Raw genomic sequence first — 27,974 nt, forward strand, 5'->3', positions numbered from 1 at the left:
TGGTATTTATAAATTAAGTACGCGATATAATTTGCAATAAATTACTCCTTTCAAATAACAAAACACTATTATGTTATCCATTAGTATATGCACAAATTTTTCCTTTTATTTGCTTTATTATGTTCATAAATTTTAAATGAAATTTTTAACATTAAGTAACTTAAATTATAATAAAATTAAAATAACCTGGTCACCTTTATATTTCGTTTATCTTGGAGATGCATTATTTATTATAAAATTTGGTGCCAGTTTTTATTTTCGAATGAAAGCTATTACACTATAAGAAGGACTATCCACCCATTTTGGGGGTGCTGACAGGTTAAGATATGGGCTCTGAAGAGAAAGGTAAAGTTCTTCACTTGAAAGAAACGTAGAGTTCTGAGGGGAAGGGGAATGAATTGGAGAGTCGAATTCTATCAAGACAACAACACCCTGCATCAGTGAAGGTGCCTTCCATATTTCATTTACATGCATAGCGTGCAATTCTACATAAAGCATTCCGAAAACTGTTAGACAATTTCCCACATAATGTAGTAACCGTTACTACAGCTAAATGCTATGACACCTCATATTAGTAACTGATACTTCAGCATGATAAACGCAGTATAAAAGAGTCGCATGCTTTTAATTATATTGTCAATTAACTTATATAAATGTCTGTTTTTGGGAATTACAATGAATATTTTAATAATTTATTATATTTCATTCTTAATTGAGAGAAATTAATGTTAAGTTATAAATATGAAAGGATTTTTCTAACCTTTTTATACAATTCTGCATAACTGTTAGATGATTCAAGTTTTAAGAATATCAGTTTGTGAAGGAAAAAAAATCAGCTTTTATCTTCTCTTAAAAGGCAATTGAAATTTGATTCATTGCAATGTCGATATCTCTCTAAATTTTATTATTATTCGAATGGAATTTTTAGATAACTTACCCTATACATCTTGCTTTGAAATTTAAAAAAAAAAAATGAGTTATGTATTTCACAAGAGCTGGTAATTTTTTTTATTAAAAATGCTCATATTATCTCAAATACTTAAATAATTCCCTTTAGATATAATATAATGTTTTATTAATGTCACATATTTTGTCAATTTCTTTTAATTACACTGACAGTTTTTAAAAGCAAAACACTTGTGGAAATTTTTGGGATTATTTTTCATAAAAAAACCTTTACATATTTTTGCATATACTTCCTTGTTTTACGAGAAGGTAATGTTCTCTATAATACTGCAAATAAAACAATTAATGAAAATTTCAAATCAGTAATTGTTTTTTCCAAACAACAGAATGGATCAAAGATTCGTTTATATCAATTTTTGATTGATCCCATAATGGCTTCTATGACCGAATCCTCTTGGTAAAAATGTGAGGTCAAGTTTATATTTTAGCATGGAATTCAAAGACAGTTCATCTTTTCGTAGAAATTCAAAAATATTAGTGAAATTGAAAGTTTCCGAATTCTTTTAATCATATAATGCATTGAAATTATATAAAGCATAAATGTTTTTCAATGGCTTGATAAATGATTATAAGATAAAATATTCAGAAATTAACGAATGACAGAGAGAGGAAACGCACAACTGCAAGCTTCCTCCCTCCAATTTTCGAATCATTTTTCGGAAACGATGCATAGCTTATCACTGGATTCTCGATATATGAATAAGCAATTTTTTATTTAGATGAGTTACAAATTTTACCATACAGTTACTGAGCACTGGAAATTATGACATCTGCAGGTAAGGTAACTTTGTAAAAAAATTCTGTATGTAATTAGTGCAATACAGCAATTTTATTTAATTATACAATCACATAAAACGATAATTGCGTGTAAAATCTAAGCAACCATTTAATTTTGAATTGATATGATTGTCATTAAATTTACATGAGCTGTTTGAATAGCAGAATAGGTATTAGCCAATTGTACTGTGAAAGTGAAACCCACTTTTCTGTTTCAAATTGATAAATTAGAGAAATTAAAATTGCAACTGGGATTCAAAGTATTTTAAGGCTCGCATATTAGAAATTTATGTAAATCTTTTTATTGAATAACTTTTGATGTTTTGGTGGTTTTTCAAATTTGCCTTTAATATCGATCACTTCTTATGACTGTAAAAATAAATGAATGCATCTTCAAAATTTATAAATAGCAGTTCAGATTAAATAAATTTAATTTAAAAATTTTTTTAGTCTAATATAATATGAAGAATTCGGCAGTAAAAAAATAGTAACTTTTTCTAAAATTGTAAAGAATTGAAATGATTGCATCTGACATTTTAATTTCTTTTCAAATATTCTGAGGTCATTAGAGTCAAACAAAACTCTAATAGCAGAAGAATCAAAACACTTCTTTGCATCGATTTTCAATTAAATGCCTTCTTGATGAGTTTAACGATTTTTTTTATACTTATCTATTAACAGAATTTTTACTTCATTTCTGATTTGACAAGAAGCCAACTTAGAAGCAATCATGAATGATGAAAATTCAATTTATATAATTTTAAGTTAAGGTAGGGTTTTTTTTTTTTTTTGATGATGTTATGCAGAAACAACTGTAACGTAAAAAGTGAGATGGGGAACCAAAGCGAGTTTAAATATTCCTATTTACTTCCTTTATAAAATTTTGAAAAAAAAAGTGCATTTATTAATGTTTGTCAGAAAGCGTGTCTGTTTTAAATATATGTTCTATAAGTCAAAGGAAAGAATAGTATTTTAACTAAGTAATAAACCTCTTTATACTTCACAAATCAGCTTCTTTATTACAACATTTCTAATAAAAGTTTAAAAGAAACGGATTCATTTGTAGCCTTAAAACGCAACTTAATTGTAAAGACTATTTTTAATGCAATTAATATAAACGTGAAACCATTTATAACTTGTTGAAATTTATTTGTAGCTTTCTGGTTTGGATTAGTTATAGCAGCCATTCTAATAGCTACACCTGTATCCTGTCTTAAGTGCATATCTTGTAGATGTGGCTCTAGCAGCAAAAACTATACGTGAGTATTTCTTAGTGAGACAATTTATTTGTTAATGAGATTAAAAATAAAAATAAATCCTAATATTGTGTCTCTACAAGATGATTTAGATAGAATCTTTATTATGCAGATCATCATTTCGTCCTATAATTCTATTTTTGAATATTATTATAAGAATAAGAATATAAGAAATTGTAGCATTTTAATGCACTATGTCAGATTTTTACATCAAATATATATATATATATATATATATATATATATATATATATATATATATATATATATATATATATATATATATATATATATAATATTATTTATGACGCGCCTTTATAACAAAGTTTTTAAATTATCATTAAGAAATATGAGACTTAATGCCAAATAAAATACCATCTTCGTCATTTGACCGGTTAAAACCAAAAAAAAAAAAAAAAAATGTTATGGCAGTTTTACTATAGCCAAATGGTACATAAGTCATGCTCAACTAAATTATTTCTCGTTTTCGATAAGCGTCATCACTTCTAAAACAAAGCATGCACAGCTTTCGCAAAACTTCGAAAGATAACTTTTTATTGAAAAAGATTGCAATTGTTCGGCGCTTCTTTGGAGTGACGTCGTCTTCAATTGGCGCTAATAGTTGCTTTCTTATATACGAAGATTGCAACAGTCAACAAGTTTGAAGTCGATATTTTGAGAATCTTCATTTTTAGATATCACCGAGATCGAAATACGTATTTTTGGAAAATCCCTGTCTATCTGTAACAAAGAAAACTCAAAAAAGATTTGAGCTTGATGGATGAAATTTGGTATATGGCTTTTAGACAAAATTTGTATATTTCTATCGAATTTTATGCAAAATAAATTCAGAGAAGATATGAATTACGATAATTACAAAGCAAACAGAGCTGGATGGATAAAAAATATTTGAGCTTGATGGATGAAATTTAGTATATGGTCTGTAGATCAAATTTGTGTATTTCTATCGAATTTTGGGCAAAATATATTCAGAGAAGGTCTGAATTACGATAATTACAAAACGAAAAGAGCTAGATGGATAAAATTCAACACGCAGAGTTAACATATGCAGATACCTTTCAAAGTTTCAGCCAAATCCAACGAAATGTTGAATATTAGTTCATCTGTACTTTCAGAAGCACGGAAAAGCGATAACTCAAAAATGTAATGAATTAAATATATCAAACTTGTTCTGTGATTTTGTGAATGCAATTATAGTTATGTGTCAAATTTTCGTTTCAATCGGTTGGATAGAAAAACTTATCTAAAACACTCATTCATCTTCATTAGGGAGTATGTAAGAAAATTTTGGGGAACAACTACAACTGGTTTATTTGTGGTTTCTTACAAAGAGTCACGAGAATATCTTTGACGTTTTAGAGGTCGTTAATGCTCAGACTATGTTTAATCTGCAACTCCTTTTTGTATGCTTTAGTACCAGACTTTTATGACATTAATTACACTTTTTCAAATTGAAAATATTTCTTAGGAAATTTGTAAATATTATAAAAATATTAGAATATAATTTTAAAATCAATCTGCATTATATTCATTGCATGTTATCACTCATACAGTCGTTTCTAGAACATTCCTGTACTAACGAGCTCGTGATTCAATTACTTGATAGTACTTATTTGTTACTCACAATGATCGCAACATAAACTACAATTACCATATATTTCCAGTTGCTACTTTACAAAAGAGAATCATTATTTAGCCTGCGCTAGTACCATCTTAATAATGTAAGATTCCAAAAATGAATATTGTTTGCTTTTTAATATGTCCTTGCCTCTAATGTGAATTTAACATTTTTATTTTTAATTATAAGTATTTATTCGCAACTATGATAATTTTTTTTCTTATTTCAGACTTTGTATTGAAAATGATCAGAAAGAAGAAAACCCGTGTAACACATGGGCTCAATGCCTCACCTGCACACATAATACTGCACATTGCATTACTTGTCCACCGAAACGATCTGGTCCTCTTTGCACAAAAGGTAAACTATAATCAAAATTTTTCTTGGACGTTTTAGATATTTTCTATCATTGCATTTTATGCCATTGTAGAATAATTATTGAAATACTATTTTGATTATGCTGTATTTTTTATGCATAAATATGATTCTCTTCCTTTTCAAGTTTTTATAAAATATTAATCTAACAAAACAATATAAATATTATCATCCCAGGGGAACATTATATGGAAATCCAGGGAAGAAAGAAACGATAACGTCCTGATGAAATTTGATTCTCCAAATTTATTGCCAAATCTGAATTAATGAAAAAAAATCCAATAATTATTTTCTTCTTGAATCAATATGCAAATAGATATAAAAAAGTAACAAATGCCAATACCAATATAAAAGTAACAAATTTTGAAGTAATTAATAAATAAACTTACAGATTAAACATAAAATATCTTTCTGTTTGTTGGTATCTCTTATACATGCTCATTATTAAAAAAAATTTAAATGAATTCTAGTAAAAATATTGATTTAATTTTTTTCCAATTCATTCAAAGTTTTTCACATTCCGAAATATAAAATTTCTAGTTTTCATATGAAATAGAACTCATTTCTAGAGAACGGAGCATTGAATTTGATCTCGTTCTATCATGCTGCCATCTAGAGTAACAAATTTGAAACAATCTTTTTAAGATGAAAAAGTATCTAAGTCATTAAGTTAAGCTAAAAGGCTAAACAAATATAATAAAAGCATGTTTTTGTTTCAACAGATTTATTGTAAATATTAAAAAACATAAAACGTTTTCAATTTAAAATTCGACTACATATTAATAAACAATATTCTCAGATTCTTATGGAGCATATCAAAACTTCCATAAGAATCAAATCAACAGTAAACTACTTCAGTTATATTTATAAAAACCATTCTTAGTTTATCAATAACATTACTATAAATGCTAATCACTTGCGGGAAAAAAATATTTTAAAATGTTATGTGCTATTGCATTTGGGAATGATACAGCTGAAAAACTTACTCATATAGGAAATCACATACGAAGAAAAGACAAGTAATGTTTCAGAAAGGTTTCGTTTTTTTAAAATTTAATTCATTAGGGTAAATATTTCCTTCAAATTTACTATAAAATTTCCTTTTATCAGTGAATGATAAAAACACCCTAACATAAATAATTTCATTTCAAATTTCTGAAAATAATTTAATATATATTTTAATATTAATCTTTTAGCAAATTAATAGACTACAATTTTAATAAATAAATAAAAGAAAATCTGTATTAAAAATTATTTCAGTATGAAAATTCAGTTTAGTATCTGGATGAAAAAAAAGTTTTTTACTCTTTAAAAGTTTTAAAATGCTATGCATAAATTATATAATCTTATTGTTTGTTCTGTCATTGCTTAAAATGGAAAGAAATAATGACTATTTCATTTATCAAAATTATAAACAGAAAATGCGATAAGCAGTATTTCCTTCTTTATACTCAGTTTTCACATTTCTATCATAAAAAAACTCCAAGCTTTATATTTCATTGAATTTCTGAGTATTTTATAACTTTTTACATTTTATCACAGCTAATTAATATAATTAAAACGTTTTTATTTGTAAATACTATTGCAATTAATTACACTTCCAAATTCACAGATTTTAATAAAATATGTGTATGTATTACATAAAGAAATCAGTGATAAAAAGTAGAGGGATTTTGAAACAAAGGAACATTATAAATTACATCTCTTTTCAGAATATATATATATATATATATATATATATATATATATATATATATATATATATATATATATATATATATATATATTTAAAATCTTTGCTCTTTGCCTCTAATTTATGCTACATGCATAATGTATACTTTAATTTCAAATACCTAAAAAATCCCGTCTACTGTGTTTGTTCATTAAATTATCATTACATTTTTGTTGCACTGTAAGATTTTCGAATTTTCAAATTAAAAGCTCAACCAATTATTTCCGTGCGACTTGGAAATGGTATTTTAAGAAACTTGAATATAAAAACGATCATATCTTTCAGAACTATCTATATTTCTTTGAGTTCTGAGAAACGGTTTTTGTGGAATAATTATATGTCGTGATTCGTCTGTCTGTGAATGATAATTAAAAAATGAAGCAAGTTTGAAGAATTTATTGAGTACGTGATCTTAAAACCGAGAATGAAGATTTATTTTCATATTTTGATTTTAATTTAAGAAAGAAAATGTCAATCTGTCTAACTGGATGTACGAGAACTCAATTACAAAAGATAACCATGTGGTCAAATTTGTACAGGTTTTTATCATAAATTTTAATAGAATTTGGACTAATTTAAATGTTAAATTTGGATTAAATTTGTACGTTTGTACATCTAAGCTATTGTTCACAATCATAGTAAGATAGTTAAATGAAAATTTTTGCATTATCTTATAACAACAATTGTAATTTTTTTTTCAAATTTTGAACGAAATGCCTCAGGTAGCAAATATTTCAGTTAATCAAGGCTTTTATATTTAATAGCAGAAAAATCTCCATCTTTAATGTGAAACTCGTGTTGGAGAAAAAGAGAAATCATTTATTCCTATTTAAAAATTCTATTAATTTTCAGAAACCGACAAATATATATATAATTTCTTTTAACAGATATGTTTCAATGTTTACTTAAATGAATGATGCAAGATATAAACTAGACTTCGTTTTGTATTGGAAAAAAGGAGATAAAAACGTTTGGAAAAACATAAATTAGCACAAAATTTCGAGAAAATTAAATTTGTAAAATTTCTTAGATAATAAAAATACGCTTAATAATTTTTCCGAAAACTTTTAATATAGAAATAAAATATCAAACAAAAGATTCTATACTATAATTAACTATTAGTTTAAAGCTAACACCAAAGCATATGTGGATATTATATTCATTTTATTATTTAAAATACGAATTTTTTTTTTAACTTGAAATAAATGAAAATGAAATAAAAACTAAAAAAATAATATTTATTTGTCACATATATGAATATTTAATACTCTGGGGCCATTTTTATAACATTGAAAAAAAGAGAAAAAATGGAAAATACTTATCTCAAAATGTGATCAATTTCTCAGTATTAAATTAAAATCTATGATAGATTTTAACTATAGTTTCGATGGAATTCTTACATTATTAATATTTCTAATTCTAAGCTTCAAACTTTGTCATTGCCGTTGCCAATAATTATTGCCAGTTTTGAATATTTCTCAAGAAATACTATAAATATTAATTTAAAATTATATATTTATAATTTAATATTTATTATTATTATTATTGATAATTTATTATATTTATTTATTTATTATTATAATTATTATAATTTATTATAATAATTATTATTTATAATTTAATATTAATTAAAAATATTAATTCTTTAATACCATGGTAAAATAAAAATCTGTACGTTGTGCACCCATGGAGATCACGTGGTTATTTCTGTGCAATGCAATTTACCAATAATAATCAAGAGACAGATTTTTAAAAAAAATCTATTATTATCTGTTAAATACTATTTAAAAAAGTTCTACTTTATTTTACTGATTTTCTCCTTAAACATTTTAATATTCACATTTCCTTCTAGACAACTTATTTTCAACATGGGATTATAAAATGACAGAATTCACTCTACTGTTTCCTAGTTCTTATATACCATTTCAGAAAACGATGTTTTGCTTTAATTTTACAGCTGTATTTTTAGTTTTCATTTAATCTAACAAGCAACGTCAAACGATTTTTTTTATTTTTATAATTTAGGAGTTTGTAGAAAATATTTTTATAATTATATATATAATTAGAATCAAGAGATATTCGCAATTTCTATTTTTTTTTTTTTTTTTAGTTTTTGAAGTTGTGAAATGGCATTGTCATGATATTTGGAATATTATCGCTCAATATTATTCGAAAGTTTAATTTTGATTTCGAGAAGTATAAAAAACGAGTTGGTTTTTTATCATGTTATGAGCAATAAAGCAACAGAAAAAGTATGCACATTTTTTTCATATTTTTTCTGTAAATATTGAGGCCAAACACAACTACTTCTGTAGAAATAATAAAAGAAATGATTGACTGGAAGAAATTTTAACTTTTGGCAAAAAGCTTTATCATATGCAAAATAAAAATCAACTTTTATGTGTTCTAATTTTAAAACTAAATTGATCTTTTTTTTTGATATTTTATGAATAGATAATAATGTAAGTACAATTTTTTATGATTTTTTTTATTTATTTATAGTTGTTTACTAAAATTTTATGACCATTACTATTTTCTTTTCTAATGCTATATATTAAGTACTTAGAGCGTTTTTATAATGTTCATTTTTTTTTTTTTTTTTGCAGTGGCTGATGCTCTTAGGAAAAAGGAATTTACAAATGGTATGTTTGATTTTAAAATTATGAAATTTGAAGTATTTTTAATATTTTTTTCAAAAGTGTTAATCGTCATACCTTTTTATCTATAGATTTTCAAAAATTATATTCTTAAGAAAAGCAAGTTTGTTGAAACAAAGATATCTCGCTACTTTCGTTATGATTTATTTCAAAATTATGCAGGTAATGTTAACATAGTGCAGTATTTAAGACGAATCAAACATTTAATTATTGGATTATACAAATGTGCCAATTTTTAATGAGAATGAATGTTGAGACAATTCATTTGCAGTCTTTTAATAACTGTAGAGGCTTATGTATCAACTTGCAGTACGCTCAGTGACAATAGATTCTAATTTACAAAAGAGAAAGCTTAGGGACCCTATTTTCTCGGCAAGCCCAAAACTATCCAAATGAACACGTGGCATATATACATATTAAATGAACTTCTAAAATGAACCTATAAAGAGTCCCATGTGTCAAATAATTTAAAGCTTCTTCAAGTTTTAATTAGATACTGACTATGCATTACAAATCATCATACATTGCATTGGTAATGATGGACAGTTTACATTTTAAACTGATTTTACGAATAGAAAAAGGTGTTTTTATTCTACTTTTGGTTGACGAAATGCTAAAGAAAAAGATAATTATAATACTGAAAATGATCTTTGGATTTGTGACCACTATGGTAAAAAACAGTGGTGTAATTCTTACAGTAAGTTTAAACACAAGCGTAGAATTATTTACCTTGCCAGCCATCTTGATTTTGGCTTTGGCATGGCACACATGTTTGGCGATGTGAAGGTGAACTTTAAAATATATTTCGTCAAAACATTTTTCTGAGCTGACATTTCTTTTAAATATAAGACATCATATCAATATTCTAAATGCCATCTAGTATTGTAAAGATATCGTAATAATATTGTTGGGTGTTTTGTGCTTAAATGGCTGTTTTATATGTACTCTGACAAACTCTCTTTTTCGCAACTGTGTAATATGCAATGAACTCCAAATTAATGAAGCAACCTTTACTTGTGCTATATCAGCACGATTTGGTTTTCTAATGGTATATTATAAAGCAAACAAATTAAAAAAAGTTTGTATTTGAAAAAAAAATTGGAATATGATCTCATCTTGTTGTAATTGGAATAAAAAGCGTTGAAAAGTTTTGCTTCTATTTAGATTTCAATAAATTTTGCAAGTAATTTTTTAATGAAAATGTAAATCTACAGAAACTAATATTAAACGGTGTTTTCTTGATTTGTATTTTTAAAATATTCTTCAGTTCCTTTTTAAATCCATATATTTGATTTCAAATTCAATTTTTTTGTATTATTTTATTTGTAATGAGCGTAAAGATAAGTGCATAACTATTTTTTATGAGAAAAAGCATCATTACTGTACACACACGCACACGCACACACACATACACACACACACACACACACACACACACACACACACACACACACACACACACACACACACACACACACACACACACACACACACACGCTAAACCTTTAAACATAGGCATGAATATTATATATTCTAATCTGCTGGCTTAGTTATTTTAATTCTTTATGTACATGATATTTTCATACACAGTTGACGAAATTATAAAAATATTTTATTAACTCATTTCTATAACGCTTTATCATACCTACTTTTTTAAAATTTAATGTTGCATGAAGACTTGAAATGTGATATCTTATAGAAATTCTCTTTGATTATTGAGACAGCATAAATATCATTGAAAAAAAAATTATCCTATAGATTCATGTCCACGTTTGGGAAATCCAAAAGCAATTTTCACTAGATGCACTCAGCATGGTAACTACAGGTAACTATAAAATTCATTATATATTTATATGTTTAATTCTATTAATTGATTTGAAATGGTAGCAGACAATGAGCAAGACAGTGAATTTTTTTTAACGCTACACAGCTCAAAATTGCCTTATATACTGCACAAAAAATTTGAGGAGTTTGAAGCAGATCATACTAAGAAAGTTTCATAAAAAAATACCTAGTAACAAATAATAATAGTAGTAAATACGGAACGAAATAGTACCCTAAATTATTAATCAAATAAATAGTAGCATTCAAATATTTACAATAATATTTCATAAAATGATTAAAATACAGAATAGACGAATTATCTTTAGAATGTTAAAGAAAAAAAACAGTCTCATATTGAATATTCATTGTTGAAATAGTATATACAATGGCTTAATAATCACACAATAATACAAAAGGTTACTTTTATCCCTAATGCCAAAAGAAATTGAAAGCTGGCAGCATTTACAGACAAAAAAAAGCACCCTTTATATAACGCATTGATGAGATAGGTAAGTGTAACAATGTGAGAATATTTCAATTCAGGTAAATACTATTTCATTATCTATGCTGCGTTTCAATAAATTTTCGCTTAAAAATGTTCGAGGCCACAAACCTCGGTTATATGATATGATGTCATCAAATGCCAGATATTAAACCCACGTTAAGTAAATATCTAAATAAGTCCTGTTATTTTAGATATTTATTAAATTTACTTAACGGATTTTTTTAATATATGGTATTTTCAATATATATTTTAATGCTACTAAGCTTAAAAGAATTTAGATGAACACATATTCAAGTAATTACTCAAAAAAATGATTTTGAAGCACGCTTTCAAAATTGTTGAAAAGTGCATTGCAATCATAGAGAATACTTTGTATGAGTTACAATAAATTTTGACAAATCAATTGATAAATGTTATTTTCTGACACCATTCTAGGTAAATTTGATATCAGTAATACGCTTTCAATAATAAATCAAAGTACTCTCTTAAAAAGTAGTTTGGAAATAATGGACTTCATTTGAGCACAGCTATGAACAATCTAATCCATATTACCGAAGAATTAATGCATTGCATTTTGAGACTGCGCTTTGTAATCACACACAATATTAATTATCAATACAATTAGCAATTAAATTCATTTTTATGCATTTGGAATTATCGTCCATAAAATTAAGTAATCATCTTGAAATGTTTTCTATCATAAAATTTTAATTAACAAACCTTCAAAATATTTTCCTATGCAATATCTGGTGTATAGCTCTCTTCAGATGCGGAAACATTGCATTTTTAGTTCGATTATTTCGAAGAAACCATCGAATTGAAAGGTCCTTGACAAAAGAAAAGCTTTGAGAGCATTTAATTGTAATGTTGAACCATATCGGAGAATAGCTTTAAATCTAGAAACTGACCAATCTGTAACTCAGCCGAGGCTTTATTTAAGTTAGAGAAATTCATCAAAATTTTCTAGCAATTATTTAAATACAAAAGAATACCATCATGGGTATGATTTTGTCTTTACGATATTCATTTGGAAAAGGCCATTGTAAACTCAGTGATATGCAATAATTATCATTTATTAGATACTTATTTAGAAAAGATTAATCTATCCTTAAATTCTTCAATGCTGCTGTGGATATGATCTTCTCATTTCAACAAAAGCAATGATGTATTATGAAGGTGTATTCAAACTCGGTATGAAAGGCAAAAACAACCTGAGATCGATTACTATGCATTCTTACGAAATTCTGCATCATTGGCGATTATCCCACCTATATCAAATGAATTATTTATCTTTTGAATTGCATTGTTTTTCCAGGAAACAAAAAAAAATTAATTTTGATCCACACAAAAATAATGGCTAATATTTTTTTTTTCTATGAAAGAAAATTTTCTTTGGTAAATGTTTGCAGTTTCTGAACATTTTGCCAATTGGTGAGTTTTTGAAGACCTGTTGTTTCAATCCAAGCGCATTTCAAATCCTTTAAGTGGGGAGTTAGAATGAAGTTTTAAAACCATCCATTGCAGTAATCTTATGATGTCTTTTCGAAGACATGCATTGATTCTCCTATATATCAGGTTTAAGAGAGGTGTCATTTCACTAAACTACTATGTTTAAATGTTTTTGTCACTGATGAAATCCAATATCTTTGATTTGACATTTTTGGCTGTTCCAGAAATTGATAAAATTTGTTTAAGATAAATATTACAAGTTCCTGACGATCTGGCGATTATTTCTACTTCGCACTTGTGAGAGAGACGACATTTTACTGTCTTTCCCGTCGCCATTAAGTATACTCTCGGAGAATCGCTAGTTATTTTCTGAATTTTTCTGTCCAAACATTGGGGTCGCGGTGACCTTGTGGTAAGGTTTCGGCATCGGAACCGAGGATTTCAGGTTCAAAACCCGATTCCACCGAAGAACCGTCGTGTAAGCGGATTTGGTGCCCGCCGGGCCAAACGTCCCCGCTCCGCTGGTGTGGTGTGGAGAGGGGGGTTGGTGCCAGCTCAGATGTCGTCATCTGATCGCGGTTGAAAATTGCGAGGTCCTAGTGTTCCTAGGTCCAAAATATTCCTAGTGTTGCTTTAAAACGGGACTTAATGCAACTAAATTAAACATTGTCCAAACATTATTTTTTTCAATAGTTGTTTTAAAATTTTCATTAACTTCTTTTTCATAGCTGAGACATGTGTTAATGCTAAAGCATGGCTGGGAGTGGAATGATCTATACTCTATATCTAGTATAATACTTGAAACTGTTGTAAAATTTAAAATCGCACAGCGAATGGAAAATGGAAAAGTATTCTTGCCTACGGCTACTTTTATGTTGTTAAAAATTTTCATATTTTCGTCTTCGGCTTTTCATTTAAAGCTGTTATAAACTTCTGAATTCTGCTTTTGAAAATATTGAATAATTTGTAAGTCAAGAATATCCACGATTTTTGTTTTCCTTGTTGTCTGCTCGGCTATAAGTTCTTTTTTGTAGTTGTACTTTTCGTGATATCCCATTCTTTCATAATTTAAAAACATAGGTTTCCGTACTGCAGTGTGAAGATTTTCTATAAGTTTTTACTTCTATTCTGGAAATCAAAAAAAAATTTATTTTGGAAGCTTGGAGAGTCTTTTTACTAGTGGTAAAATTTAGGTAGATTTTAAATTTCTTCGTGCCCTTTTTTTTATCAAATTAGTTATTATTACATGAGGATTACACAAATTATTATTATTAATAATAACGATAAGCAATTCATAAATTTCTGTTCATTTAGAATTGTAAATAAAGTATTTTAATTTCCATCCTAATTTAATTTTAGAAGCACAACAATACATCGCTTGGTGTTGTTAGAGCAATGCAAAAGGGTGTGCATTTGGACTACCAATGATATGAGCTCTTATCTGGTTCTTAAGCCGAGTCATAAATCCGATTTTCGAATAAATTTATATTTTCAATAAGTAAATATACATATAAATACCCCTAAAAACATACTTTAAAAACATAAATCAAAAGCCCAAGAAACGAAAATTGAACTAGAAAGCTCATGGTGGACATTATGCTGCAGTCGAAGAAGACACAAACGAAAAAGTTAAATTGCCACGTATTACGGTTGTCCCCAAAACATTTCCAATTCAGCTATGCTGCTACTTTGTCTTAAGAAAGTTGGCAAGAAAAAGGACATTGAAAAATATTTGTTATTAAAAATAACGCAGCGAATATACAATAATAATATTTCATATTATTGAGTTGAATGAAAATGAAGAAAAAGTCAAAACTAAAATGGGAACCAGAAAATATCGCTGTAACATCATTACAAATGTTCACAGAGAGCGTTGTCAAATTCGAAGGATAAATTCAGAACAAGGATAATAGGCATTAAGTAGATGAAAAATTACCAGAATATATGCGATTGCAGGCAACGTTTATTCAGTGAAAATCGCAAAAACAGATGTCGGAAAGACAGTGAGTCTGAGGAAAAGATTGGACCTATGGATGCGAGGATTGGGAACAAGAAAATCTTGAAAAAGCCTTCTCGTACGTAAATGTTTCATGCGCTCGAGAAAAATAAAAGCAACGAGCAAGTATTCATTAACGAGCATTGAAAACTGATGATCGTTATACTTCATTCGCAAACAATAAGTCAGGTTTCATGAATGTAACTTAAATGTACTGGTGCTCCATCGTGCATTAACCAAATTGTCAGTGTTCCCTGCAGTAAATCAGGAGAAACGTGATGGAAGAAAACAAGATATTTTTTTGCCTCTGAGGCGTTCTGGCAGAGGATATGGTCCAAAAGATGATTCTGCCCAGATGTTAATATCTAACTTGTGTTGTTCGTTCGACAAGATAGTGGTGCGGGGATTTTCGAATGACCAAATATTTGCATTGTGCCTGTTGAAGACACCTTTTCTCATAAAGCAGGCTTCATCTGAGAATAAAACTCTAGCAAAAAAGTATGAATCTTCCTGTGTGGATCAAGCATCTAGCATGCAAACTCCACCCAATTTGTGATTTTCATTGAAAAACTTTACCTGCGACCCCTATGTTTTCTGGTAATTTTTCATTTATTTAATGCGTACTATCCTTGCTCTGAATTTGTCTTTCGAATTTGACAACGCTCTCTGCGGACATCGGCACTGATGCTGCAAAGATATTTTCTGATTCCCATTTTAGCTTTCCTTGGATATCTTTAAAACACCCCAGTTCTCACACTACACGCTTATATCAAACTATAGACTATAAAACTCCTCACATTTTGAAGCTTTTTAAGTTTTCTTCAAGTTTTAATATTTTTGCAAATATGGGCTCTAACCCCTTTTTCCATTTTCAGTAATTTACGACCCCCTAGATCATCAAATCCGCATGTTACCAGCATGAAAGAAAACTTTTTGAATGCGCTTTCACTTAAAAAAAATTCGTATTTAAAACACCATTTGTTATTTTTTTATAATTTTTTTACAGTTTCCAACAGTTCTCCGACTCTCTATATTTTTGCGATTTTCACCAATTAATCATTGTTTGGAACCCCATGTTGTATGGTGATTCTTTATCCTCTTGATGCCTACTATCACCCCTCTGAATTTATCGGTCGAATTTGGAAACACCCTATATATATAATATACACTATCTGGCCAAAACTATCCGGGCACCCAGTGGTATGGACTTAGAGCGTACTGAGGCCCATATTAATATGATGTTTGTCTTCCTTTTGCATCAATGACAACCTGCACACGTCTGGGAAGATTTTCCATCAGTTTTTGGTAGGTAGCTATAGGAATTGATTTCCAGGCGTCCATCAGAGCTGAAGTGAGTGCTTGCAGTGATGATGGTCGATTAGGCTGGCTACGTATAATCTGCTCTCTAATTCGTCCCAAAGGGATTCTATAGGATTTAGATCGGGACTCTGAGAAGGTCAATACAGTTTTTGAATACCCATTTCGTAAAACCACGTCTGTGCAAGCCTCGATGTGTGAATGGGGCAGTTATCCTACTGGAAGGGGATAACTGCCCTATTCACACATTCCCAAAATATTGCCATAGAGTTGGGAGTGCAGCATTGTTAAGAATGTCTATATACATCACAGAGTTCATGTTTCCAACCACAGGAACTAATGAACTCAGGCCAAACCACGAGAAATACCTCTACACCATTATTCTTTCACCACCAACTTAACAGTTGGCGCAATGCAGTCACTAAAGAAACGTTCGCCGGGCATCCGTCAGACCCAGACGCGTCCATCCGACTGCCAGACTGTAAAGCGAGATTCATCACTCCATAGAACAGTTTTCCACACGTCTACAGTCCAATGACGATGAGCTCTGCCCCATTGCAATCAATGCTTCGGATTCTGTAGAGTGATGTTTGGCTTGTGCGCGTCTGCACGACCATGGAATCCCAAATTTTTTAACTCTCGACTAACAGCCCTGCTGCTAACACTAACGCCTGATGATCTCTGGAACTCCTGAGAAATTTCCACCAACGAGGACTTGCGGTTTTGTTTCACTACCCTTTTCAGAGTTCTGCGGCTGCGTTCACCAAGTTTTTTCGGCCTACCAGTTCGTTTTTCTGAAGTTTCATTGCCTCGACGTTTCCACTTCACAATTACATCATTCACAGTGGATTTAGACTTCTGAGGAATATCCGCAATCTCACGAACTGATTTCCCACAAAGGTGGTATCTCACTATACTGCCACGATCAAACTCACTAAGCTCTTTTGACTTACTCACAAACGCATAAATCACAACGCATTGCCTCACAGTCGCATAAATACAACCTGACTAACCACTTCTAACGCTTTTCTAGCTTTAGATTAGGTATCAAATTACGTCAACCGCAAGAACCTATTTTTGAAGGGATGTCCAGATACTTTTGGACAGATAGTATATATACATATATATATATATATATATACACACACAAAATTTTAAATTAGCTATATTCCAATAATTTTTGTTTTAATCACTTGAAGCTTAGTTTCACTGTAATTTACATCTAATTCTACCGAGCAAATTATTTTTACACGGAATCAAAATGTTGAATCAACAAATTCCTCACCTCTGTCAAACTAAACAATCCCAGAAAAAATAATCTCGGTCATTTTTCCTTGCTTTTTATCTTCCTAATCAGATAGCAACTCTACTCTCCCCACGGTTTGGACAAATAAGTTTTCACAGAAATTAAAAATTGCACTATTCCTTTAAAAATGCGAAAAATAAGCCTCATTAAAGAATTTCCAACGATTACTTTTTCAAATCCTTGTTTCACACTCTCTCTCACACACGTATATATGTATAACCTAGCAGTACCGTTGGTTTTCCAAGTTAAACATCGGCGAAGAAAAACTCAAGCAATGAAGAAAGGAAACAAAAATATAAACTAAAAATTCTTTTTAAAAAATCATCCGGGGAAGAAATGTTTGTCTCAAATATTTTTTTCTCTGTTTTTATTATTGTATAGCTTTTTTCTTCCTGTTTGAACTTTTCGGCCGATATTCTATATCCTACTTGAGTTATTTTTGTAATTTTCTTATTTCGTCATTGCGAGCGTTGTAACTCTCTCTCTCTCTCTCTCTCTCTCTCTCTATATATATATATATATATATATATATATAATATGTAGTGACGAGCGCCTGTTGGCGAGCGCCATCTGCTGGTTGTTAGACGGAGTTGACGCTGGTTAGACGGAGAGCAGATCAGACGGATCTGGACGAGAGAAAAGACGTAGCAGATCAGACGGATCTGGACGAGAGTGAAGACGTGGCAGATCAGACGGATCTGGACGAAAGTAAAGACGAGACGCGACGTATTCGACGAAATCTACTGAATGTTCAATTCTTTTATGTTAATGTATATATATCCTAAATGTCCTAATCGTCCTAAATGTAATTAAATGTGCGTTCTGAGTCCTACAGATATTGGGGGTTCGGCCGAGATATTAATGAAGAGCCAAACAGGAGTGAAATTTGACGTAGAGCAATTTGACGTGCTACAATAAACCTTTTGGATACCAACTCCTTGTGGACTGACGCAGTGTGGATCGACGTTGAAGAAATTGTGAGTACAATTTTGATTTATTCTCAAGTATGGCATTTCTTACACGAGCACGAAAGAGCGACTTACTAACTTTAGTAGACGAATTAGAACTAACGGCACCACAGGATGCCAAAGTGCGACAGTTAGTTACAATGATAACAAAGTCGAAAGACTATGACGAAAAGTTCGTAAAAGATTTACTTTTAACTATCACTCAGGAGCGCGAAAGGTTAGATGCTGAAAAGGCCAAAGCCGAAAAGGCTAAGGCAGAAGCCGAAAAGAATGAGCGTGAATATACTTTGAAAAAGTTAGAACTTGAGTTAAAAAGTAGAGAAAATACTTTAACTGTATCAGATATGCCTAAGACTGATATATTAAAATTGCTAAAGAATTACGATAATAGCGGAGACATAAGTGTTTACCTTTCGTTATTTGAGAAACAAATAAGTAGGGCTAACATTGCAAAAGAAAACTGGATTTCTTATTTACTCGGGTTATTACCATTGGATATAGTCAATTTAATTGCTCGCGAACCTGATCCATCAGCTAATGACTATGATTACATAAAAAAACTCTTGCTTAAAAGATTTAAATTAACTTCCGAACAACTCAGACAGAAGTTCTTTACTCACAAACGAGATTCTTCTTCATCATGGCGGGATTTCGGTTTTGAACTGAATAACTTTTTTGAGGAATGGATAAATTGTTTAGAAATAACCGATTTTGAAGATTTAAAGCAGCTAATGGTCGTTGACCAGTTAAAGAGTAAAATACCAAATGACGTACGCGATCATTTCCTCGACGATTTACCCAAAATAAAGAAAGTAGAAGATTTGGTTAATAAACTGGACGAATATGAAGCTGCACGAAGTCACCTTAAAAAGGAAACAAACAGAAATTGGCGTGTTTCCGAAAACAGAAGTAAATTTGATATCGCGAAAGAAGCTAAAAATTCACCATTGCCGTTCGTTCGTGCTCAAAAGAATTATGTTGATGATAATTACTATAACAAGAGTAATAATAAATGTTTTAATTGCAATGAGACTGGCCACAAATCAACTAATTGCAAGTTTAAAAACAAAGGATTGAAATGTTTCCAATGTGGTAACTTTGGCCACAAAGCCAGTAACTGCCCGCAAAGAGATTTTAAAGTGTCTCTCTCTAATAAAGTATATACTCGTAACTCTCCAAAAACTGTAAATAAGCTTAGTAAAAATGTTGAAATAAATGGTGTAAATTGTGATGCATTAATTGATACTGGAAGTGATATTACTATGATTAATTATGATTTTTATTTGAAAATTGGTAAACCTAATTTAACGACTGATAATGTTAAATTAGCTGGTATAAGTGGAGATAGCATTACTCCTCTAGGTTTTTTTTATTGTGATATATTAATTGATGAATATGTAATATCAACTAATGTGTATGTGTTAGAAATAATGCCGAACGAAATAATCATTGGTATGGACGTATTAAATAACCTAAGCTTTTCATTCCAAGAAAATCAAATTATCATTCATGAAAAAAGAGCCCAAATAAATTACACCCGGCTGGTGAGAAACGAGGTCAAGGTCGTATCACTACGTTCCTCGGAGCTGAAAAGAGACAGTCAGGCACCTATTTTTGCTGAGACTGGCAATAAAATAAATACACATCCTCTCCCATACTTCATTCATTTAACGGATTCGATAAACTATGATGAAATCGACATGAGTCATGTAAAAAAACCGTGGAGACAGGAAATAACTCGTCTTTTAAATAAGTATTCGCCAAACAAAACAAAAAGTACGGATTTGCAAATGAAAATAATATTGAGCGATGATATTCCGATTAGTCATAACCCTCGAAGGCTGCCTTTTAAAGAACAAAAATTCGTTGAAACTCAGATTGATAAATGGTTACAGGAAGGGATAATAAAACCCAGTAGTTCAAATTTTTCTTCACCCGTGGTTTTGTGCAAGAAGAAGGATGATAGTTATAGGTTATGCATTGATTATCGTAAGCTAAATAAAAAGATGATTCAAGATCGGTACCCTTTACCCCTCATAGAAGATTTGCTCGACAAACTTGAGCAATCAAAAATATTTACTACTTTGGACTTGAAAAACGGATTTTTTCATGTAGACGTAGAGAAAGATAGCACAAAATTTACGTCTTTTGTAACACATCATGGGCAGTGGGAATTTCTTAAAGTACCATTTGGACTTTCCAATAGTCCGAGTGTATTTCAGCGTTACATTAATGTGATATTCAGGAATTTGATGCTAGATGGAACTGTACTGATTTATATGGACGTCATTATTATACCATACAAAACCGAGGAAGAAGGGCTAGAAAAATTACAACGTGTTCTACAGGTTGCATCAGAGTACGGTTTGGAGTTTAATTTTAAGAAGTGTCAGTTTTTAAAACCACAAATAGAATTTTTAGGCTATAGAATCCAAAACGGAACTATACAGCCCTCTGTATCTAAAACGGTAGCTGTAAAAAAATTTCCACAACCACAAACTGTTAAACAAGTACAAAGCTTTTTAGGCCTTACTAGTTATTTTCGGAAATTCATACCCCACTATTCAAAAATCGCAAAACCGCTTAGTGATCTACTAAGAAAAGACGTTGCATTTAAGTTTGAATCTGAACAAAAGGAAGCTTTTCAAAAACTCAAAGATATTTTAACTCAGGAGCCAATTTTGCATCTCTATCAACAGGGATCAGTTTTAGAACTTCATACAGATGCTAGCAGTCAGGAATTTCGGAGCAGTGCTGCTGCAACAGGGAACCGACAATAAGTTTTATCCTATTCATTATTTTAGTCGAAAAACATCTCCACAACAAGAAAAATATAGTAGCTATGAATTAGAAGTTTTGGCTGTGATCGAAGCGTTAAAAAAATTTAGACATTATTTACTGGGTTCTAAATTTAAAATTGTGACTGATTGTTCCGCTTTTCAACAAACTATGAGTAAAAGAGATCTTACACCAAAAGTTGCAAGATGGGCTTTACAATTAGAGGAATTTGATTACCAAATTGTTCACAGATCAGGAAAACAAATGGCACACGTAGATTCTCTTAGTCGAAACGCAGTACTTGTTGTTACTCGTTCATATAGTGAAGTGACCACTAAAATAGCCAATGCTCAAAATCAGGACGAATTCCTTAAGAAATTAAAAGCTTTGATAGATAAGCAAGAAGACGGTGAACACATTGTGAGAAATGGAGTTTTATACAAATACGATAATGGTAGAAAATTTCTCATAGTCCCAGAAGCATTACAAAGAGAAATTATTCGAGAAATTCACAATAAAGGACATTACTCTGTGGCTAAGACGGAAGAAATTTTAAAGCAAGAATTTTACATACCAAAGTTGGATGTCATGACGGACCAAATACAACTTCCACAGCAGCCGATTTCATGAAAGCATGGTCTTCAGACTAAAAGAAAAAAAAATGTTTATTGTTTTATCCAGATACTGTTTTCCTTTTTTTATTCTTTCAGATTTTTCTACTTTAACTTTCGAGGACGAAAGAGACGTCAGGATCGCCGAATGTAGTGACGAGCGCCTGTTGGCGAGCGCCATCTGCTGGTTGTTAGACGGAGTTGACGCTGGTTAGACGGAGAGCAGATCAGACGGATCTGGACGAGAGAAAAGACGTGTCAGATCAGACGGATCTGGACGAGAGAAAAGACGTGTCAGATCAGACGGATCTGGACGAGAGAAAAGACGTGTCAGATCAGACGGATCTGGACGAGAGAAAAGACGTGTCAGATCAGACGGATCTGGACGAGAGTAAAGACGTGTCAGATCAGACGGATCTGGACGAGAGAAAAGACGTAGCAGATCAGACGGATCTGGACGAGAGTGAAGACGTGGCAGATCAGACGGATCTGGACGAAAGTAAAGACGAGACGCGACGTATTCGACGAAATCTACTGAATGTTCAATTCTTTTATGTTAATGTATATATATCCTAAATGTCCTAATCGTCCTAAATGTAATTAAATGTGCGTTCTAAAATAGTAGTGATTTCTGAGTCCTACATATATATATATATAACTTGAAAACTTAAGTAATTTCCTAACTTTTAGTATAATTTCGTCCACTTCAACTTCATTCTAAAATATTCCACTATTTCCTGATCAAATTCCACTTTTTCTTTTTAATTAATTCAACACGAGTTCTAAAATTGCTGACAAAAACAAATTCTTCTAAAAGATCCCAATAATCCCCTTGCCTGTGGTCGACGCGTGTAGAGAAATCTCTATTAAAATTTCATTGTATATAAGCACTGTGGAAATTATTTTCCCTCTCTTTTACCTGATTCTGCTTTTGTGTCGCGCTGTGAACGAAAGTGTTTTGTCCGTGCTGTTTGTATATATATATATATATATATATATATATATATATATATATATATATATATATATAATATCGTACTTGAATACTAAATGCTCCATGTTAAAAAGTTCACGTCTTGTTTCCTTATTTATTCTCTTGTAATAATACCTTACATAAATTTTTACCATGTGTTAAATTTGTTTTTTCTATTATATGTAATTATGTTATATGTAATTGCATTTTTTTAGATCATGCATAGGAACCTGCTTACCAGGTTATTATTTTCAAGGAGAAGAAAATACCTCTTCAATTAAATTAGAATGTCATGGTGATAGTTGGAAACCTCTCCAAAGTTTTCCTCCATGCAAATGTATTATGAGATAATGAAAGTAGTATTACTTTCATATAATGGTAAATTTTTATTTCATAGAGGCTTAAATATAAATTAACTGAGAACTTAAATGAATATAAGTAAAACATTTTAGATTTTTTCCATAAATTGATTACTTAATTTCAAGTCTATAATCTTAAATAACGGCGCAGTCTTTAAATATATTGGTATAAATCTAAATTATTTCAGGCGGAAATATTAGCTAGATGGCATAATCGTCTGCAAAAAATCTCTAAAAACATAAAGTATGTTAAAAAATTTATTTTAAGTAAACTATAAAATAAAAGAATTAATGTTTCTCGTTGAATGGATTATAAATTTTTTAATATTTAAGATTGTATGAATGAACAGGGTTGTCGAAAATTAACTTCCACTACTGAAAGGGTCGTAGAGACCTTTCCGCTAGTCAGAAGAGAAAAATATTTGGCCAACGGATATTATAGAGGATGCATTTAAAATTTCTGAAAAAGGTTAAAAAAATCGTAAACAGAAGGCCCCGCGGGTAGCACATTGCAGCATCTTATAAAAATTCAGGATAAAAGGAAGATATTGTTCATGCCGCAATCAGATGAGCATTGTATATTGCTCTTGGCTGAAACTGTACTATTGCGACAGTGATAATGCAGCGGCAGTTGTGAGGGAGTTCCACCATCTCAAGAAACAATGACGTGGGCCCATGTCGGCATGTGATTTCCGTGACATGATGGTGAAATTCGAGGAACAGAATAGCTGGACTTCAATCGGGAAGCGGAAGAAAAAAAAGATGAATGCCACTGTCATAGAGTATATTGTTACACCGGTCCAGGAAGAAAGCAGTAAATCGCTTCACAGCATTGCTAGTCTACCGACGATACCATGTACTCTTGATATGCCCTACTACACTGTCCAAAATATGCAAAGAATTCTGAAATTCTGCATGTCAAGTGATTCATCAATTGAAATCACACTACCCGGGCACTCCCAAAATATTCACGCTACATTTTCTCGCGAAAATGGTGGTTGGAGATTCATGGCCATGAGATGTTCTGTGGCCGGACAAAACAAGCTTCCGTCTTAATGGAAAGGTGAATAGTCATAATTGTCACATCTGAGTGACATAAAACCCCTACTAGGTGCACGCAAAAGCGTTGCATGATACGAAAGTGACAAATGGCGCGGGTTCACAGCTTCATTCCTTATTGGATCATAGTTTTTTTTTTTTTTTTTTTGAACGAGTGACTCTTTAAAGTCTTGCCATCTGTTCTATTAACAGAATACCGTATCTTGACTTGCTGCAGATCTATGTAAATCCTACTCTTCAGTCACGAGGCTGATTACAAGAAATTGTGTTCATACAAGATGGAGCCCTACCGCATATCAAAATCAGTCCAACAATTGTTGAGTCGAACATTTATAAACTCGCAAGTAATCAGCCTAAGTTATCAATGAGCTTGGTCTTCACGATGATCCGATCTCAAGCCTTGCAAATTCTACCTATGGCTTTTTTTTAAAAAGACAGTGTTCATTGGGAACGTTGAACAATTGTGTTTGATTCGGAGAACAGTATTTGCGGCCTATTCAGGACACCCAAGTTAACTCTCTCCATACAGAGTAAAAAACGCGACATTCAGAGTGGAGTACTTTGTCCAACATGATGGTTCGGATATTGAATATGTTTTAGCTTTAACTAGTTTTTACTAAATATGCGTTGATCTGCACGCTTAGTGGAATACGCTGTTTGGAGAGATGTATTTTTTTAAAAAATAAACTGCAAGTGCAATTTTGTAATTGTATATTTTCCTTATTGCGTTTCTTTTTTGTAAGAATATTGGTCTTTCATTATTTAGAGATTTCAGTTTGTCTTTTCTTCGCCTGATAACTTTTAGCGCCCTCAATTGCCTATTTCTTAAAATATTTTTTTATTTCAAAAATTTCGAACGCATTCTCTAAAGAGCCTGTTGTACAAATAATTTTCTCTTTGGGATATTGGAAAGGTCCCCAGAGCCCTATGAGTAACGGAAGTTTAATTTCGACAATACTGTCTATGTCATAGTAGCTACTAATTAATAAAATCATAAATAAAAGATGTATCATGTTTTATTAAAATCGAATTAAATAGACAAAATAAGCTAACCACTGATTTGTGATTAAAAGTATTAAGTCCAATAAAAAAGAAAACTACAATTTTCATTATTTTTTCATATATCATTTTTGAGAATAGGATTATAGGATTTAAAATGCTTTTGTATTGAATATAGTTAGAAAAAATATGAAATTATATACATTTTCAATAATAAAATGTAACTCTGTATCATTTCTTAGCTTTTTCTTCTGAATAATATGATTTGTTAGAAAGAAAAATGTTATTTTTGAGCCACCAACTGCTCATCCACTAATTATAAGCCTTTCTAAAAGGAATATGACACACATACAGTGTTACAAGAAACGTGCTTTCAAGTGATCAGGAGTTTCTCGAAGTGAAGTCATTACATATAATGTTAAAAATCTGAAATATTTAATAATACTGTATAAATATTTGCTTTATTCCGGCAAGGTTAAAAATAATAATTCACAGAAAGAAAAAAGGTAAGGAAAGGCTAAAACGTAGAAGAAAAATAATAGTAAGAAGCAGGTTAGGTAGAAAGCATTGATTAAGTTGTCTTCAGAAGGTATGATAAATTATGAACAACTGAAGTATCTTTATGCAGAAATAAGATGATTCCTCATCTCTCAGTTGTATAATTCAAAAAGGACTATCTGATTGATCATTTTTATCCCATTCATTGTTTTATCCTTTCTAAAACGGAATTTACAAATTCATCGCTTTAATTAGGATGGAGTCATCTGATTATATACAAGGAGTGTTCAAAGGAATCGGTACGAAACGACACTGTGATTATAAATGAGGACTTTATTCAAAGTATACGCCATAGGCCTGAGCACAACTATCCCATTGATTAACTTGCCGAAGGATTCCTTGTTCCCAGAATTCCTGTGACAGTGAAGAGGCCCAGTCCTTCACAGTGTCCTTGAATTCGCCGTCCTAGGTTGCTACTTGTTGAATTCCTCGAGCATAGAAGAAACATTAACTCCAATATTAGACACTCCGAAGACTACGCAGGTTCATCAAGAACAAAAGACCGGGGCTACTCACGGAGGATGTGGTTCAACTCCATGATAACGCGCTTCCACACATCTCCAGGGTCACACATGCGGAACTGACCAAATTCAAGGGGCAGCATCCCGAACATCCGCCCTACAGCCCGGACATGTCGTTCTGCGTTTTTCATGTGTTTGGTCTGCTGAAAAAACATCTGAAAGGAAATCGCTTCAACTCAGACGACAAACGCAAGAACGCTGTGAAGGCCCTGGTCACAGGAATTCTGGGAACAAGAGATCCTTCGGCAAGTTAATCAGTGGGATCGTTGTGCTTAGGCCTATGGTATATATTTTGAATAAAGTCTTCATTTATACCCACAGTGTCATTTCGTACCTTTTCATTTGAACACCCCTTGTAAATGATGAAAGCAACAAATAAATTTTAGTATCATGGTAAAGCGATTCTTTTCTAAATACATGCGATCTTAATTACATACTTTTTGTGCAAAAAAAAAAAAAAAAAAAAAAAACTGTCTTCATTTATTTGGTAAATAATGCTTTAAGAATTTTTTTTTCTTAAAATCAGAACTATCTTACACATGTCATTGAAGTAGAACTATTTGTGAATGCAATGAAATAACTATATATTTCAAAGGTTTATAAGCACATAGAAAGGTGTTCTGCGGTTAAGTTGACAACATGCGAAGGTAGCTTCTGATAAATGATCCTGAGTTGTTATTTTTAATTTTCAAATATAATGATAGGTTTTCAACTAATCGTTCTCCAGTAGAGTTAAAAATAATTATCCGTTATAAAATTAGGAATGGTTTAAGAAGACAGTTTATTTCAAGATCCGATGGACTATACAAAAATTGAGCAAAATGAATTTATTACCAAAAATTGAGCAAAATGAATTTATTACCAAAAATTTAATAAAATTAATTTATTTCCAAAAATTTTACAAATATGATTACTTTCCACTATATTCGCAGTGATGATACATGTATTTGTTATACTGGCGGACCAGCTTCTGGATTCTCTCTCCGTAGAGCTTTGCAGTTTGTAATACTAAATAACCTTAATGTCCCTCTGAAAATTCTAGTTAATCTCGAATCATTATTTTGACATCCTCACAAGTTCTTTAAGTTAGATAAAACATGAAAATCACTCAGCTCTAAACCTTATTTTCCATGAAAGAGAAAAGAACACAAGACTTTTTCAACAGAAGATTTGGTCAAATGTAAAAGCGGTGAATGCAGAAATTCCAGGTAACAAGTTAGCCTTCCGACATTCAAAAAATGTGACTTAGAAAATATTTAGACATTGTCACTCCTTATTATTTCCAAGAAAGAAAACTTAAAGAACTTCCAAAACGATAAGGAGGAGCTTCAAAGGAAACCAAGTCCTAT

At 30.9% G+C, this 27,974-nt stretch overlaps 1 protein-coding gene across 3 annotated transcripts; it reads left to right on the forward strand.

The window, feature by feature from the left end:
* The first annotated feature begins 1,663 nt into the window (after window positions 1-1,663).
* On the forward strand, window positions 1,664-27,833 carry LOC129985233 (uncharacterized). Of its 3 annotated transcripts, XM_056095179.1 has the most exons (7): window positions 1,664-1,742; window positions 2,900-3,002; window positions 4,868-4,998; window positions 9,352-9,387; window positions 11,161-11,227; window positions 23,345-23,466; window positions 27,763-27,833. In XM_056095179.1, coding segments are annotated over exons 1-7 (474 nt in total). In that variant the 5' UTR covers window positions 1,664-1,729; the 3' UTR covers window positions 27,765-27,833. The 3 variants fall into 3 exon arrangements, 2 of the variants coding, with proteins under 2 accessions (XP_055951154.1, XP_055951155.1); XM_056095180.1 differs by lacking the exons at window positions 23,345-23,466; window positions 27,763-27,833 and adding an exon at window positions 22,256-22,780; XR_008785545.1 differs by lacking the exons at window positions 1,664-1,742; window positions 2,900-3,002; window positions 4,868-4,998; ... (2 more) ...; window positions 23,345-23,466; window positions 27,763-27,833 and adding exons at window positions 18,351-18,776; window positions 22,256-22,780.
* Window positions 27,834-27,974: the final 141 nt, after the last annotated feature.

Source organism: Argiope bruennichi, chromosome 9 (genome assembly GCF_947563725.1).
Source record: "Argiope bruennichi chromosome 9, qqArgBrue1.1, whole genome shotgun sequence".
In the NCBI taxonomy this organism is placed as follows: Eukaryota; Metazoa; Arthropoda; class Arachnida; order Araneae; family Araneidae; genus Argiope; species Argiope bruennichi.

Coding starts and splice junctions, on each gene's coding strand:
- LOC129985233 (XM_056095179.1), top strand. Junction 3,003..4,867: donor TCTAGCAGCAAAAACTATAC/GTGAGTATTTCT, acceptor TTCTTATTTCAG/ACTTTGTATTGAAAATGATC. Junction 11,228..23,344: donor ACTCAGCATGGTAACTACAG/GTAACTATAAAA, acceptor GCATTTTTTTAG/ATCATGCATAGGAACCTGCT.